The following is a 16222-nucleotide window of genomic DNA, read 5'->3' as shown; positions in this document are numbered from 1 at the left end:
TCACAGAGGAAATGGGAAATGCGCACCAGCGCCTCCCCGTCAGAACTTCCCAGAACACGTCAAGTGGGGAGAGGTCAGCGCCCAACTGTGAGGAAGGAATGTCTTTAATGAACAGACCACAGAATAGGATCAGGCTCTGGTGTTTGAAAAAGACGAGGCCGTGAGTGACACAGGCTGAGGCCCTGGATGGCCAGCAGAGGTGGCCTCTCCTGGAGCACCTACTTTTATTAAGGGCTGCAAGGGCCAGGATGTGGTGCCCCACTGCCTGCAGGTCTCTGCTGGGGTCATGGCAGCAAGGTGAGCCTTCCTGCCACCATCCAGGCCAGGAGCAGGGACGTCCTCCGGCTGGCGGAGCCCTGGCTGGATGCAGGCTGAGAGTGTGAGTGGTGTGTGGAAGGCCCTGTCCACAGCCTGGCCTCCCGGAGGAAGCGAGCCGTGTGTGTGCAGCCTCCGCTGTCCGTGGCTCCTCCCCCGGGTTTAGCGTTGCCTCCAGTCTTGCTGCTCAGTCCCTGCCCTCCGTCTCAGGCTCTGTCCAGGCGTCTCCATGGCAGCTGGCGACTGTGCAGTAGGAGACTGCACCACCCTGCTCACTGTGACCCAGGCCTCGTTCTCCCTGTAATGAGCTCAATTGTCCCCTGCTTGGTACTCCTGAGGTAGCTGTATCTAGGTGTTCACCAGGTGAGAGCTAGAGGAAAGGGTGCCTTCCCAGGGTCAGCAGCCTCACAGCCGCCTGCTGTTCAGGCGCAGGGAGACCCGTGGCCCTGTGCTCAGCACGCGCGCCTGTGCTCGCCCGGGCGTTGTGGCCACAGAGCCATGGCAACACTATCCAGCCCAGCCACCCAGGCCTCAAGCCCAGCCGCCCAGCCACAAGCAAACAACCTGCCGGCATAAGAGCTGCTGCCCACATCCTGCGGGAGCACGAGGGCCAAGGAGGAAGGAGGCTGGGTGGCTGGGAGCACAGGTGGGCGATTGTTAATTTTATCACCACTGCAGTTAATTATGACGATCATTCCCAGAGCTATATGGGGCCAAGATAGGGCAGTGTGTCCTGCCTCCTGCGGTGCAGGTTTGCATCCAGATAAGTCTGGGGGCATAGCACCACCTGCGACAGCCCCTCAGCAGACAGGCCTTGCTCGTCCCGCCCAGGTGTCAGCTTTGCAGTGTGAGTGGAGCAGGACCTGAGACCCTGGTGTCCACACTGGCCTCCCAGGCCCACCTGGGACCAGAACCTCCATGTTCACTCTTTGGGCATCAGGATGCACCCCACAGTGAGGGCCAGGACAGCCCTTCAACCTGGGCCTCTCCCTTGGCAGCCAGGATCTGTCCTGAGATCCAAAGGAACCAGAGCACAAGGGGCACCAGGGTCCTGGTACAGCTGGGTTGGGCTGCACAGGGAATCGGTGCTGCCATTCCTGGCTTTCCTGTGACCAGCACGGAACCCAGTGTGTCCATCAACCACCCTCAGTTCCTTTCCCTGTGGCCCAAAGGGGTGGCCCTTGCCTTCTGCCAGCTCTGGCTTCAGGGGTCAGCACAAGCTCCCATGCACCATGGTGTTCTTGAGGAACAGAGCCTCATTTAAAAGGCACCTGCCATGCTTCAGACCCAGAACTCATGTTTACCCTGGACTCGGGCCCTGGGGCGTGTTGTGGTGCAGACTCCAGGGCACCCAGGCCACAGGTGCTCATGGGCAGGCTTTCTGCTGCTCCTATGCACATAGTGACAGTCTCTGAAAGCACAGGGTCTCAGTTCTGTGTCCTAAGCCAGCTCCTGCCAGGGACATGGTTGAAGCTAGGCTTGGTCAGACCCTGCCAGGCAGTGCAGTAGCTGCACGCTAGATCTTGTCCGGAGAGAGCTGGGAACAGCAACTGGGACAGACACAGCCACTGCCCGCTGAGACCTCACTCTTGACAGGGAGAGCTGACACTCACTCCATGCAGAGAAGCCAGCCAGCTCCCACTGGGCAGCTGAGGGGCAGGCAGTGGGTGAGGCGTGTTTTCATGGAGATTTCCGTCTGCGCTTGAGCCAGGAGGACCTCCTGGTGCGTGGAGGGCCTGCTGCCTGGTCCTCATGGGGCTCCCTCCCCAGCACAGCCAGAGGAAGGCAGAGCTCACATTGCAGCCTCCTGCCCAGCTGGCCCAGCCCCACGCCCTTCCTTCCCCTGGTCTCCTGCCTGCGTGGGGCAGACTTGTACGGCCTGATTCTGCAGCCCAGGGGCTGTGCTGCCCTTGACCCCAGGGCCCACGCGAACCCTGGTGCCATTCCTGGGTGGCTGCAGCAGAGCCGGTGGGGTGAGGTGCGGCCCTGGAGGGCACCCTTCCTTCACAGCCCACGGTGGGGAGACGCACACTGGAGCAAGGTGACCGTCAGCTTTAGACAGGCCATCAGCTGCGTATGCGCCCTGGAAAACATGCAGAGGTCTCTAGTGTCCTGTACTCTTAAAAATACAGTGTTGTTACAAGTGGGCGTTTGTGGATTTTGTTTTTAGCCAAAAACAGGCTCTGGTTAGGCCAAGTGCTGACTTCCTGTGAGAGGCTGGGGTCACAGGCTACAGTTCCCGGGATCGTCTGCAGGATCCCCCCTGGAGAGCCAAAAGAAGGCGTGTTCCACCAGGGTGTGCCACTGGATGGGTGAGGCGCAGGGGTAATGTTAGGTCCCTGGGCCTCCCCAAGGCAGTGGGAGCGGGGCCCGCCTGTGTGTGAGCCGCCCTAGAGGCCCACAGAATCAACACCTGGCAGCGCCCAGGGCAGCCTCCGCCTGCAGAATCGATGGCACTCTTCTCTGCCAGTAAAGTAATAGGAAAAAGCTCATGGGGCACATGCCATTCTCGGCAAATGCTGTGTGGCATTTTGAGATCAACTTGAGCAAGCACAGTGACAGCAGGCTTTTGGAAAGGCGGCCTGTAGAGTCCTGAGGACCCTGACTGGGCAAGCGGGGTGCACAGCGGAACTCAGAGGTGTTCTCCCACCCAGCCACGCGAAGCAGTTATTACCACGGGACAGTCCCTGTCAGAATACCCAGACAGGCAGGGAGGTGGATGACAGGGAACTGGCAGTGCCGGAGGTGGACACAGACGGAGCCGAGGGCTGCTCCTCAAGTGCAGCACATGTGGGGATTCTCTGGGCAAGCTATTCTGGGGACAGATGCCAGGTGCCTGAGGCACAGATACCAGCCCCCTGGATGATGCAGGGTGGTGATGCTCAGCTCATGGTCAGCAAGTCCAAAGGGACTGTCACCTGCAGGTCAGGCACTTGAGGTGGTGATTTGAGCCCCTTCCCAGGTTCTTAGAGGGAACGGACAGGGACAGAGAGGGCACCAAGCCAGGGACAGCCATGCCCACCATAGTGTGGTGGCCCCAGGGTTGCAGCCTCAGCACCTGGACCCTCAGGTGGGCACTGCAGGCACTGGAGCAGGTGGAGGAAGCATGCGTGCAGCTGGGTTGCCCTGAGCTGTCTGCAGACCTCGTGCAGAGGACCGTTTGATACACGAACTTAAGCTGTGAGTTTGCCTTTAAATTCTAGAAACTTCTGTTCGTACATTCTTTCCCTGAGTAGCCAGCTTCCCTTTGGAGTGTGGGGGCTGCCTGGAGCTGGGGTGCTGATGACCCTTTTCCTCCGTGTCTCCCCAGCTACCCGTACAGCGAGGACTCCAGGCAGGGTGAGCAGTACATGAACACCCGGTGCCCAGCATGGTGTGACCGCATCCTCATGTCCCTGTCAGCCAAGGAGCTGGTGCTCAGAGTAAGTGGGAGCTGCCTGGATCGGCCACTGGGAGGCACAGAGCAGGCCTGGGCTTCAGGGCAAGTGCGATGAGCTGCTCAACCTGGGAACAACGTAGGTAGTGTCCTGACCTTTCCCTGGGCAGCTGAGCCGAAGCTCTGGGGTTCTTCCAGCTAGTGCTCAGGCCCCAGTGAGAGCCACTGTCTCGGTGGGACATGCAAGGTAGGGTGGTGGGCAGGGTCTGGAAGTCCCAGCTTCTGCACGCTGGCACTCAGGGCTCGGCCATGGATGAGCAGGTAGGCCGCGAGCCCGGAGGTGTGTCTGTCAGCATAAGGTGTGGTCAGAGCAGGTCCACCCAGGGCGCCAGCAGCCAGAGAAGGGTGGGTGCCATTCTGGGAGGCCGTAGGGTTCCGTGTCAGGGAACGGCTAGGCTACATGCGATTTCCAGGGTTTTCCCACCTCCCGACACCCGAGTGTTTTTAAAAGAGCCAGCATGTGAGTGATGTCACCCATCAGTGAAGACTGGCGAGGGCAGCAGTGGGTGCACAGGGCAGGAGGCTGTGGGTCTGAGGCTTTGTGTGCTCTGCCCCCTGCCTGGGCCCAGAGCAGCGGGGACCCCCTCTTAGCAGCCCACCATTAACCTGAGTTGCCCTGAGCTGCCGCATCCATGCCCCTCTGCCAGCCAGCACACCCAGCTTCTCTGTGTGCCCTTGAGGTGGCCTTCCCAACTTGCTGCCCCACTGGCCCTCCCTCTGAGGCCTGGCTGGCTGGCCTTTTCCCTGTGGCACTGTCTCGGGCCTCCGTCCTGCACCTCGCTTTTCCTGCCCCACCCCCAAGGCACAGCCGCACTCAGTCTCTGCCCTGCGAGGGCCCTGCTCCCACAGCCAGAGTCGGGACAGAGGGTCCTGAGCTCTTGGGTCTGCTGGGAACGTGGGCAGGGCAGAGGTCTGACCGGGGGCAGCTGTGGCAGGCAGCCCTGCCTTCTAGCCTGGGGTCAGAACGTGCACCACTGTGACGCCCCTTATCTGGGCTGAAGAGAGGCCACCCGGGTTCTGGCTAGGAGCCTCCAGACCCAGGGTGAGCTGGGGGAAGGCCTGCTCTGGACACACCCTGGCCCCTCTGGCTGGGGTGGTCATCAGCCCCGTGGAGGTGACTCTGCAAGCACTGGGCAGACAGCAGAGGACACAGTAGCTTAAGCTGGCCAGAACAAAGTGCTGAGAGGACTGAAGTGGGGAGGGTGGCCATTGACCCCCACCAGGAAGACATCCAGAGCCAGGAGAGCTGCCTTCTGTGGCGAGACCTGGGTGTGGCCGAAGATGGCAGGACCCTGCTCAGCCAGGCCAGAGTCTAGACAGCACCAGAAAGCCAGCATCTGTCATGTTTGTCAGCTGCCCACATTTCCTCTGGTCTCCAGACCCGGACTCCACACTTTAAAGTCACTGTGGGCAGCTGGGCTCTGCTTCTGGCCTCCACCAAGGCCCATGGTGCCCAGGAGGCCCTGTCTGGAGGCTGAAGTCCCACTGCCTCCCCCGCCCAGGCTGCCCGTGGGCGGCAGGCATCACAGCTGAGCAGATGGTGCCGTGAGCAGCCTCTGGTGCCATCCATCACGCCATGCTCTGGTTCCCCGTCATCATGTTCTGTTCTGCTTCCCGAGCCCTGAAACACGGCGAGCCGCGCGCAGCCTGGGAGCCGCGGAGCTGAACGCCAGTGAGGTGTGCCCGCGTCTGCCTGCACCCGCTGTAATTTGTTTATCTGTCCAAAGATCACGCAGTTGAAAATCCACAACCTTGTGCTGCCTTTGCAAATCACCACGCTGTGTTTGATGAATGTTTCCCCACTTCCACGGCAGCGGCTCAGGCTCGTGAAAGATGGGCAGTGCTGGTGCGTGCGGTGCCGAGGTTGTGTTTTTATGCTTTCTGGCAGATGACCATGCTGGAAAGTAAATCTGACCTTAAGCTTCCTACTGCATTAAAGATAATTCAGTTTCAACTTTATAGTCTTGGATGCTTCAGTTGTGGATGTAAAACTCCAGCCCCATCAGAGCTGACTGATTACCATCAACAAACCCGCTACCATCCACACTGCAGCATGGGCACCTGCCAACCTCCCAGGTGCTGGGTGAAGGAGGTGTGCACACAGTGTCCACCAGCACACACATGCTGAAGTTGGTGTGTCTGTGCGGTAAACAGGGTTGTGGGCTGACAGCAACATCAGAAACAGGTGTCCTAGGCAAGGCAGGGAAGCAGAGGGCCCAGGAGGACCTTCAGAGCAGCACCGACACTCTGGTAACCAGGCCCCATCCACCTGTGGGCCAGGAGGAGGCCTGGGGGAGCCCTGATGCCCCCACACCTCCATGCCACCTCTGTCTTAGGAGCAGGGTTCTTCTCAGTGGGAGGGGCTGGCCAGAGTGCTGAGGTGCTGTGAGGTCAGCAGACATCCCGCCTGGCTGGCCGCTCACTCCCTCCCAGTTACGCTCCCACCCTCCAGAGCTCCGCAGATGGGCAGAGCAAACAGTGTCCCGCCCCTCTGCCCCCAGGATACCCGAAGCCCCTTTCACCTGCTGGTGGGGTCACCCACACCACCCTCTCTCTGTTTGCTTCCAGTCTGAGAGCGAGGAGAAGGTTGTCACCTATGACCACATCGGGCCCAACGTCTGCATGGGAGACCATAAGGTGACGTGCACCGTGCTGCGGTCCAGGGGCCAGGAGGCTGGGGGACGGGAGGGTGGGCAGCGTTTCTCACCTCCTTATTTCTGGCTTTACAGAGTAGGCTGAGTCGGTGGGTTTTTATTTAATCTTAATAAAATGCTGAGAGAGAGATGGCCAGGTAGGGAGAAAGCAGAGGAGGCTAATTGCAGTCAAACAGGATACCTCATTTTGCACTTGCCAGAAGCAGTAGTTAGTTCTGCAGCTTCCTGTGTGCCCAGGCCACTTCTCCCGCTGCTCCAGGACCTGCAACATTTTCTGGCCTCACACCTGGCTCAGGCCCGCCAGGCAGAGTAGCAGCAAGTGCATGTTCTGTGGGTCCCGAGCACTCAGGGACAGCCACAGTCCGCACAGACCACTCGTTCCCCAACCCAGAACAGCCCAGCAGTCCCCAGGGACACTCGGGAGCACGTTAGGTCCTCTGGTCCTTGGCCACGGAGCGTGGCAGAGGCTGGACACACTTTCCTTCCCCACCGGCCTGAGGCTGACTTAGCAGTTCTGTAAACCAGTGCTCATGCTGATTTCTGTCTGGAACTCGAAGGGGCTGTGTGGGGCCCTGTGACTGGCCCCAGGCTGCAGGCCCAGGCCAGCTGGCTCTCGGCCTGTGCTCAGAGCACACACCTGCTCGGGACACATCCCAGCTGCCCTGAGACTCGAGGTTCTGTGGGAGGTGGCGGCGCGTGCGCACTGACACCCTCCTCTCCCGCTGCAGCCCGTGTTCCTGGCCTTCCGCATGGCGCCCGGGGCAGGTAAACCTCATGCACGTGTGCACAAGTGTTGTGTCGTGCAGTGACGTGTGGTAAATATGCCTCCTTCCCTCAGTTCTCCTTTTCTGCAGCTTTTCCTGGTGTGTTTGTACCTTTAACAAATTACTGACTCCAATTCAGGGAAGAGGTGCCCACGCAGCGAGGGGACCCTCCGTGAGACCTCCCTGTAGCAGTGTATGAAATACTCCTGCAGCAGCATCAGAAACCCGCCCAGGCAGCACCTGCTCGACGGCCGGCCCACACTTCGCTTCAGCTCCGGACCACGCCGGGAAAGCCTCACATACCTCACTGTTGTGTCTGTTTGTGTGACATTAAGTAGAAGCATTGGGTTTTTTAAAAAAATAAGTCACATCCTGTTGCCAAAACTCTAATAGCAAAGAGGTTCTGTATTTTAGATTTCAAAATCTTCCATTTTTAATGATTGTCTGTGGAGGAGCTTCTCCCGCCTAGGAACCCCACGGTGTCGGTGCCCTCTGCCAGGAGGCAGCCTCCAGTGCCTGCCCGGGCCCAGGCCGCTCCGTGGCGACTCTACTGCCATGTTACATGGTGTCCGAATCACACTGCAGCTGCTTCCCATTTTTATATATATAAATACATATAAATATATACTTTTTAAGAATAATTTATAAATCTTATCAAAACTTATGCTACATACACTCTTCAGTATGAATGCGCGTCGTAGCAGCGGGCAGAGCTGCGGCCGAGGTGTGTGGAGTGGGTGTGGACGCAGACAGGTGACCAGCAGTGCCAGGAGCAAGGCCTCTGCACCCGCTGGGCCAGCAATTTGTCACTCCTCTGCCTTTTCTGTAACATTAAGAACTGAATGTGAAGTTTATTGCTACCCTGTGTGTACCTTCTAAGGATTTTGTAAACTGTTTTGTCTGTCCTTTGTTACCGTTTTATGGTGCCAATATTCTACATTAAACCATAGTCTCGTGGGAGAATTAGAAATAGCCTTGTCCGCTTCCCACAGAGATCGCTTCTAACATGGGCTGTACAGACCACGGGAGAGAAGCAGCACTGGGCCGCACTGCGCCTGCGTGCCCACCCTGTGGCCACCTCTGCTCCCCGCCTGAGCACAGCCGGGGCCACTGCAGGGTGGAGACGCAGCGCCGGCATATTATCTACTTCAGAACACTACAGCTCCTGGACTGGGCACGGCGTGAGGTCGACGTGGGTGTCTGCACAAACACCACCACTACAACCGCGAGTGATTTGGTCTCTGCTCGGACCCAGGCTCTCCACGCTAAGGGCCGGTCTGTGAGTGCTGCCGTCGCTGCTCACCAACACGCCATCGCGGCACCACGCAGTTCTGTCTGTGGGCTTCAGCGGCGGTGACTCTCACTCGGAAGGCCTTTGGAAGTGACTGCTCGGTTCCTAAGCAATAAAATTGATCATGGTGAAAACAGTTCTCCCTGGCTTTGTCCTCCTTGCTTCCCCTGTCCGTCACCTCTGAAATGCAAAGTGGCAGGAGGGGCCTCTTTTGTGCCCTGTTGTTAAGCTCAACCCATTGGAACTTCAGTCTCACATATTTTCACAGGGTCATTAGTTAGGAATAGGAAATAATCTTTTGGGCTTTTTATAGTAGTAAAAAAAGACATATCCTTCAACATCGTAACTGGGTTATGTGAATACTTTGCTTTCCTTAAAAATTTAAAACCGGAAACTCAACTCTTCCCTTGTACTCAGATAACTCACAGAAATCATACCACTTCCCTTTTTAAGAGCGTGGCTTCCCTTTAGGACAAGGGACAGGGGCTAAAAAGAATTGATTTAACCTTGGTATGTCAAGTGGCAAAAAGCAAAACCTAGACCTTCATGATTCTCTTAAACATTTCTGAAAACACCTTCCAAGAGAAATGTTGTAATTAACATAAAAATGGGACCATTTACACTTACATGAAGTCAAAACTCAGCGACCCAGGGAGCCCAGTGAGGTGCATCTAGAGTGTGCACCCAGCAGATGGGCTTTTGTAACAACTGCAGCTTGTTTAGAGCACTGGATGGGTTTTGTGGTAAGAAAACTGGCCTAGGAAAGGGTCAGCTGTAGGCTCCAGGGCTCTGTGCCCATGGGTTCGAACCACTGAGATGCAGCCCTTGCTGATGGGGTCCAGCTCTGACCAGGAGCCCTGATCATGGGCTGTTCCTTGTGACCTGTGAAACGGCTCCCCCAGGTCCCTCCAAGTTGTGCCCCTCTGAGAAGCTAGCCCTCCGCCCTGGGAGGCCATCCCAGGGTCGCTCTGCATGGAGATTTATGAGCTGTCCTTCTTCGGGCAGAATTATTTCAGATTTCTCTTTGCAGCCCTAGCTTGAATGAAATAGTGCTTTCTGCAGATGAAAAACCTATTACAATGGGAGCCCAAGGGCCACAGGGAAGAACTGCAAACCTGATTTCAAACGAGGTGAATTTGGTAGACATATTAAAAATATTTATCGTTCTGGCTAAAAGACTTAAAAATAATCATTTCAAAATATCCTTGGATGAGGCAGAGCCAGCCTGGTCTGAAAGTAGGACCGCTGCTGGAAGGACAGGGCCAGCCCACCCCCATCAACTGCAAAAGGAGAGAGTAATCGCTCCAGTGCTGGGTCCGGTTGGGGGGACGGCACGCAGCTTACTCGCTATTTGGGAACACCCAAGTGTGGTCAGTTGGCCCAGACTTCATCCACATGAGCCAACGCAACCCTGGGCCTGCCCGAGGTGCGGGGCTGCCTGTTCCGGGCCGCGGGGGTCCATACCTGCTGAGCACCGCGCTTCCGTCTGGCTCCACTGGGGCCTCCGCGGCGGCTCCTTCCTTCTAGTCAGCTGCCCGAGGGTGCGCGGCCGGGTCGCCCTCCCTGCGCGTCGGCCGAGTCCCCGCCCGTCCTCGCTGTCTCCACGCTCCCGAGAGCTGCCGCCTCCGGCGCGATCGCGCGCCACCGTGCCCGCCTGTGCCAGGCCCCGCGCCTCGCGGGGAGGACCGACGGGACGCGGCCCGGAGGCCCTTGCTGCCCGCCCGCAGGCGCCACGCTCGGTACGGAAGAAACACGCGGTGCAGCCTCGGGAGCCGCGGCTCCGACCCGGACGTGTTAAATAATTTATTGATTATACAAAGTGATCGCCCGAACCCCGCGCCCACACCAAGGGACGCCGCCGGGCCCCGCACGCCGAGCCGGAGCCGGGCCGCTTTATAACTTATTTGTAAAAATATATATACACGCTGCGGCACGGGCGGCGGGCTTCTGGGGCGCCGGGCGCCCGGCTTCCTGGTCCTCCGCCCGGCCGCGTCCTCACAAGGCGTCCCCCGCGCCGCCGCATGGGCTGACCAGCGCCAAGTTCGAGGGTTTGTGCTTCTTGAGCAGCCGCGTGATCTTCTCATCGTCCGAGTTGGGGTCCAGGGGCCGGTTGTACTCGTCATCGTCCTCCGCGTCCGAGCCGCCCACCTTCAGCTTCTCTGCGTCAGAGTCCTGCTTCTTCTTGGCCGACGCCATCTCCGCCGCGTGCCGCTTGCGCCACTTGGTCCTGCGGTTCTGAAACCACACCTGGGGGCGGGAGAGGTCCGTCAGAGGGGCCTCCGAAATTCCGAGTCCTCTACAACGCTGGCCTCCCCGGCGGACCCGGCCCGACCCCGCCGTCCGCCCGTGGCCAGCACCGCGCACCCGTGCAGCGGCGCCTCTCGGGGTTGGCCGAGGCCGGACGGCCGCTCGCCGACCCTTCGCAGGACGCGGGCGCCGGGGTCTGCCTTCGCGCAGCAAGACCCCAGGGAGGCCGCCCCTGGCCTGCGCGCTCACCTTCACCTGGCTCTCGGTCATGCCCAGGGAGTAGGCGAGCCGCGCGCGCTCTGGGCCCGCCAGGTACTTAGTCTGCTCGAAGGTCTTCTCCAGCGCGAAGATCTGCTGGCCAGAGAAGGTCGGCCTCGAGTGTTTCTTCTTGCCGTCCTTGTCCAGCACCCCGCCGGCTTGGGCTGCGAAGGAGGGCGGGTGAGAGCAGTCCGCGCGCCCAGCCCGCCCCACGCAGAGCCCCGCGCGGGCCACTTACCCGAGCCGGCCAGGCGCGGGTCCCTCCAGGGTGAGCCCTGCACCACGCCGGGCCAGAAAATAGGCGGGCGCCCGGGCAACTCAGCCAGAGGCTTGGGGTAGCCGCGCGCCACGGCGGCCGCGGGCCCAAAGTAGACGCCGGCCGACGAGGCCAGCCCATTGAGGCGGGGCAGGCCGCCCAGGAGGCCGCCGCCCGCCGCGCCCACTGGCCGCCCCAGGATGTCGCTGATGCCGTGCGGGGTGCCCAGCGGCAACTGCGTGCCAAGGCTTCCCAGTGCGGGCGCCTTGAAGCCAGCCGGGCCCTGCAGCGCGTACGGGAACAGCGACGTCTTCATTTCGGCCATGTTGTGCAGCGCAGCCAGCGGCGCGCTGCTCAGCACAAACGCGCCCGGGCGGTTAGCGTCCATGGGCGCCGCCGCCACCGGCCCGGGCGCCCATCCGGGCCCCGTCGCCGCCGCCCGCGCCCGCTGGCCCGGAGAAGTTTGTGCGCGGCGCGGGCGGGCGCCGGCTGCAGCGGGGCGCGCGGGGCGCGGGCGGGCGCCGACGGCCCGAGCGGGCGGGAGGCTCCGGCGCGCGCTGGAGAGATGGGGTTTCGGGCGGCGGCGGCGGCTCCGGGGCCGGTCCGAGCGGCGCCGCGCGGGACGGACGCACTGATAACCGCGGGGCCCGGGCGCGGCGCGCGCGCTGATTGGCTGCGGGCACCGGCGGCCCGGTCATTGGCCAGCGCCCCGCCGTCTGCGCGCGCCCCCGCCGGCCGCGCACTCCATGAAGGGCCCATTAGTGCGGCAGGTGCTTCCTGGGCTGTAAATTTGTCCCCTGATTTATCTCCCCAGGGACGAAATAAATCCCGTTGGATGGGAGTTTAGTTAGGCAAAGGTTTTAATGGGAAATCAGGAAAAAAATACGAGAACATATTTTATCGCCGGAAAGAATGCAGATTTGAAGATCAAGCCCTCTCGTTCAGTGCGTCCTTTTCGGGGGAGAGCCCCGGGCGGCCAGACGACGAGGTTCAGCGGGCGCAGGCAGGGACTATGGTCCGAGCCGCGCCCTGCGCTCGTCAGCCTCTGCTGAAGGCTTACAGCGAACGCTGTCCTGGTGGGCCCTGGCCGAGGACGGGAGGAAGAAGCTGAGGCTCGGAGTACACGGATCGAATGGCCAGACTAGACTCGGGCGAATGGGCTGCTGGTCTGGCCAACGAACGGCCCGTTCTGTATCAGGGAGGGCCGAAGGGACAGGGGTCACACTCCGGGCTTTCTATTAATACATACTGGGTGGAGGTTCTGGGTTACCTGCAGCTGGGTGGTGATGTGGCGGCCCCCAGAGATTTCCCGTTGGGGAGATCAGGGTCTCCTATTAGAGGTTACCCGGGAGGTAACTCTAGGCAGGGGCTGCGACCCAGGACCACCAGTGGCCTATGGAGCCGTTCTCTCATAAATCGCAGCCCCAGGGGGGAGAACTGGGACCCCAACTGTCTCAGAGCTCTGAGGCCCAGGGTGCGCAGGGTGTCACTTTCAATTCTGAACGTGGGTGCGCTCTTGAAGAGCAGCAGGCAAAGCACGGTATGTATTGTTCATGTGGCCCTAATGACCTCCTTGGGTCCAGAGAACTCTCACCCCAGAGAATTGCTGCAAGGTAAAATGAGGCCAAAGTCGACTGGGAGCCCACCCTATGCAGGCTCTGAACAGATGCTGAGCGCTGTCACTTTCTTCCTCTTGGGTAATGCTGTGTATTAACAGTAACAGGTGAAGGCTATTATAATTATCTGCTACCGGTTGGGTGGGAGCCGTGACCCAAATGTGTGCAAGAAGACGACCATTTCGGGTCTGGGTTTCTGGGTGGAAGCTGTGTGTTCGAGGTCGGCTCTCTGGGGCCTGGGCCAGTTCGTTACCAACGACTTTTCCATTTTGCCCCAGCCGCCGGGGTTTTGGTGTCGTGGAAGGAGGAGACCTCCGCGGTTCTGTGCAGCGGCCTAATGTCCACTCCCTCTTCTCCCTCCCGGGGTTCATTTTCGTTTTATGTGCCACGGGTTAGGGACCCATCAGGTCGAGGTTTCAAAAGCCACTCTTGGCTGGGGCGTTGTGTGGATCGGGATTCGGAATCGCTCCTGACCGAGCTTGCGCTCACAGTGCTGCGGAGCCTGCGCGACGCGGCGCTGCACGTCTGGTGTTCCACCCCTGTGAGGTGAGGCCCCGCGCATAGGGGTTTTGCTCTTCTGGTTTTCTAGGCGGGGTCAGCCCTCTTGTGCGCCTCAGCCCGCCGGCGATGGAGCCCAGTTGAGGCAAGCCTACGGCCCTGGACACAGGCACTTGGGACCCTTACACTGTCCATGGCACCCAGTCCGCCTGGCCCCAAACACTCTCCGGGCCTCGCTCGCCCCCACATCTTCGGAGGAAATACACAAGGCGCGCGCTACGAGTGTCCGAGCACAAGGGGAACCCTCCCGAGTAGGGTTTGGATCCTCCTGGGCTCCCGAGAGGTATTAAGGCGGGAGGCCAAGGCCTCTGCAGGGACGCGGGAAGCTGTGGGGTTGGGGGCAGGGCCGGAGAGGGCGGGGCGGGAATGAGTAGGAGGGGCCGGACTCCATCGCGGGACCCCAGCTCCACTCCACCCAGCGCAACCCGACTTCAGGCAGCAGCGGCCGCTAAGCTGTCTTGCAGGAGCGCGGGTCTCCAGAATATGAACAGGGAGAGGCGCGCCCAGACGGGAGGGCAGGTGCGCTTTATGTTCCCGTAGGATCCGGGGAACCTCGGCGCTAGGCAGAAGGAATACCACCGCTCCAGGCTGCACTCTGGTTTCTCTCAGCCGGCCGGGAGACCCTTTAGCGCTGTTTAAGACTGAGAAAACAGTTTTCCGGTCGCTGCCCTGCGCACCAGCAAGCCTGGGTCTGTGTAAACCAGAGTCCTTCCTCGGCTGTGGCCTGAACGCGCGGGGTCGCGAGTGGGATGGCAGACTCACTGGGTAACAGAGTGTGCGGCTCTCCAGGGGCTCCCAGCGTGCGGAATGAGGGGGCTGTGGGTGCAGGATGAGGAAGATGGTGCGAGTCTCGGCGCCCGAAGTGCGGTGTGCGTTCTACGGGTGCCTTGTTCTTCCTTGGACACCCCGGACACTTCCCCTCCCAGCTGGAAGACTTAACGCGGAGTCCCCTCCCCCGGTTAGGCGGGCTGCTGCAGGGGTGCTAAACTTCTTTCCTGTGCGCGGTCTCTGGTCGCTGCCCAGAGCTCCCACTCACAACGCTTCTGCTGCGTCCCCAGGCACCACCCCCTTGGTAGGATCCAAGGAAGCTCCCCTCTTGGAGAAAGATCCCAGAAGCCGCCCTCCCCAGAAGGCGAGCGCCGCTGGGCTCCCTCCGCGCAGCTGTGGAGAGGTTCGCCAATGCCACCTCCTGGTTTAGCAGAAAATGTCCTACGACTGCGGGCACTTTCGTCGCAAACAGTTTGCAGCTGGAAGATGGATCACGCGCCATTTGGCAGAACTCTTTCAGAACTTATTTCACCCTTTCAACCTGTGTTTGTTGGGTACCTGCTACGCCAGGTCACCCTGAGTAAGCGAAGTGAACAGCTGGGAACTCCAGCCTCTGATGCTCTCCCCTGGCAGTAGTGGGCCGATAATAAACCGTTGGTGAATAGAACACTCCGAGTGCCGGCTGGGAGGACAGGTGACCGACCGCTCAAGGCAGGGGTCAGGTATCTCCCAGAAGGAACCTTAGGGCAGGGGGAGACAGGCGGGTCACAGGGACATGCACGCGAGAGGAGCTTGGAAGCTATCTGTGGCCGCACAGGGAGCCCGAGGAGTCCCCCCTGGGAACTCATACACGAAACAGTGACCCAGTGCAGCTCTGGGCAGCTCCTGGGCTGCCCCTGCCCTGGCCTGACCCACTCTAGACTGGAGTTTCCGAGGCAGCCCTCTGTGTAGCGTCTTGGCTTTGTTCTGTGCGCAAATGAGAGCGCGTTCACAGCCGTCTGTGCACGACTCGGCTAGCGGGGTGCTTCCCGGCGCCAGTGGTCCAAAGGAACGAAAAGGGACCACTGAGACTACCCAGAATCATCTCTGTGGTTGCCATCCAGCTGGCTCGGGATGAAGAGGAAGACGTGGGTTTACGGAGCCGGAGCTGGAGGGTCCCCAGAGGTGGAGCCCAGGGCGCAGGTGGAGTTACAGGGCCTCTGCGGGGGGGCCCACCAAGACGTGTTGCCCTCAGAACAAAGCAGCGGGGAGGAGACCCAAACCCCCAGCAAAATGCAGGGAGAAGGGCAACCTCTCTAGCGCCCTCCAGTGGCAGATGCCGCGCTGCGACAAGGGCTGGGGCAGAGTGCCCTCCATGGCTGGGTGCCAGAGCATGAGTCAGGGGTGGGTGGCCTGGGGCAGGACGGGTGGCTGAGGCCTCGCCCACGTCTCCAACCTGCGGACTGTTTGTGGCTCAGCCGGCCCAGACTCTTGTACAGCCCATTGCCAACAGCCTGGCTGCCCATCCCTCCCACGGGGATCTGCAGGTAGCCTCCTGTCCTGGGGCTAAATAAGTGCTGTAGAATAAGTGAACCTGCCAGGGGTCGCAGGCTTCAGAGGTTTGGGGAGGGCAGAAAGTTAGAGAGGGGAGCCTGTGAACGCTGGGTTGGGGCTACTAAGGAGAGAGAGGCAGCGCCCGCTGCTCCTGAGCAGAAGGGCATCATCTCAGGGCCAGGGGCTGTCAGTAGCCAGCCCTTGTGAGGTGTCTGGTGGCCCTTGAGGTGTATGGAGACTTCATTGGCAGGGACCAGGCCACTTGCCGGCAGTGGTCAAGGGGAGGACAGCTGAGGTTGGGGAGATCACAGGCTGGTGGTCTCCAGGCCGAGAAAGACTGGGGCAGAGCTCTGGGAATCTGGGATCCTGAGGGTGGCAGGAGGCCCCACTGGTAGGCTAAGGAAGAGGACATTGGGCAGAGTGGGCAGGGGTGCCAGGGCAGCCCACCACTTCCTGCAGGAAGCAGCCTAGGCAACAGGCAGACCTGCAGGCCCAGGTGTCAGGAGGGAGAGGACCCCTGGACTCT

The 16222-nt window shown here is 60.4% G+C and overlaps 2 protein-coding genes across 3 annotated transcripts in view; one reads left to right on the top strand and one right to left on the bottom strand.

Moving 5' to 3' along the window:
• Positions 1–8596, top strand: part of Inpp5a (inositol polyphosphate-5-phosphatase A) — a 179962-nt gene extending 171366 nt beyond the window's left edge. Inside the window, exons 13-16 of one of the 2 annotated variants that reach the window (XM_027929917.2) lie at positions 3626–3737; positions 6320–6388; positions 7134–7170; positions 7309–8596. In XM_027929917.2, the coding sequence (XP_027785718.1) occupies positions 3626–3737; positions 6320–6388; positions 7134–7170; positions 7309–7358 (268 nt within the window). In that variant the 3' untranslated portion in view covers positions 7359–8596. Of the gene's footprint in view, positions 1–3625; positions 3738–6319; positions 6389–7133; positions 7221–7308 lie in introns of both variants that reach the window. The other variant, XM_027929918.2, reaches the window with a different exon arrangement.
• A 1859-nt stretch (positions 8597–10455) lies between these two features.
• Nkx6-2 (NK6 homeobox 2) lies at positions 10456–11609 on the bottom strand. The gene is made up of 3 exons (XM_034637316.2): positions 11204–11609; positions 10957–11129; positions 10456–10707 (listed from the first exon to the last, which is right to left on the bottom strand). Exons 1-3 carry the CDS (start codon positions 11607–11609, stop codon positions 10456–10458), a joined length of 831 nt encoding a protein of 276 aa, XP_034493207.1.
• Between the last annotated feature and the right edge of the window lie 4613 nt (positions 11610–16222).

The sequence above is a fragment of the Marmota flaviventris genome, chromosome 4, assembly GCF_047511675.1.
Source record: "Marmota flaviventris isolate mMarFla1 chromosome 4, mMarFla1.hap1, whole genome shotgun sequence".
NCBI lineage: Eukaryota > Metazoa > Chordata > Mammalia > Rodentia > Sciuridae > Marmota > Marmota flaviventris.
Note: the sequence above shows the minus strand (reverse complement) of the source record. Positions and strands in the feature narration are given on the sequence as shown.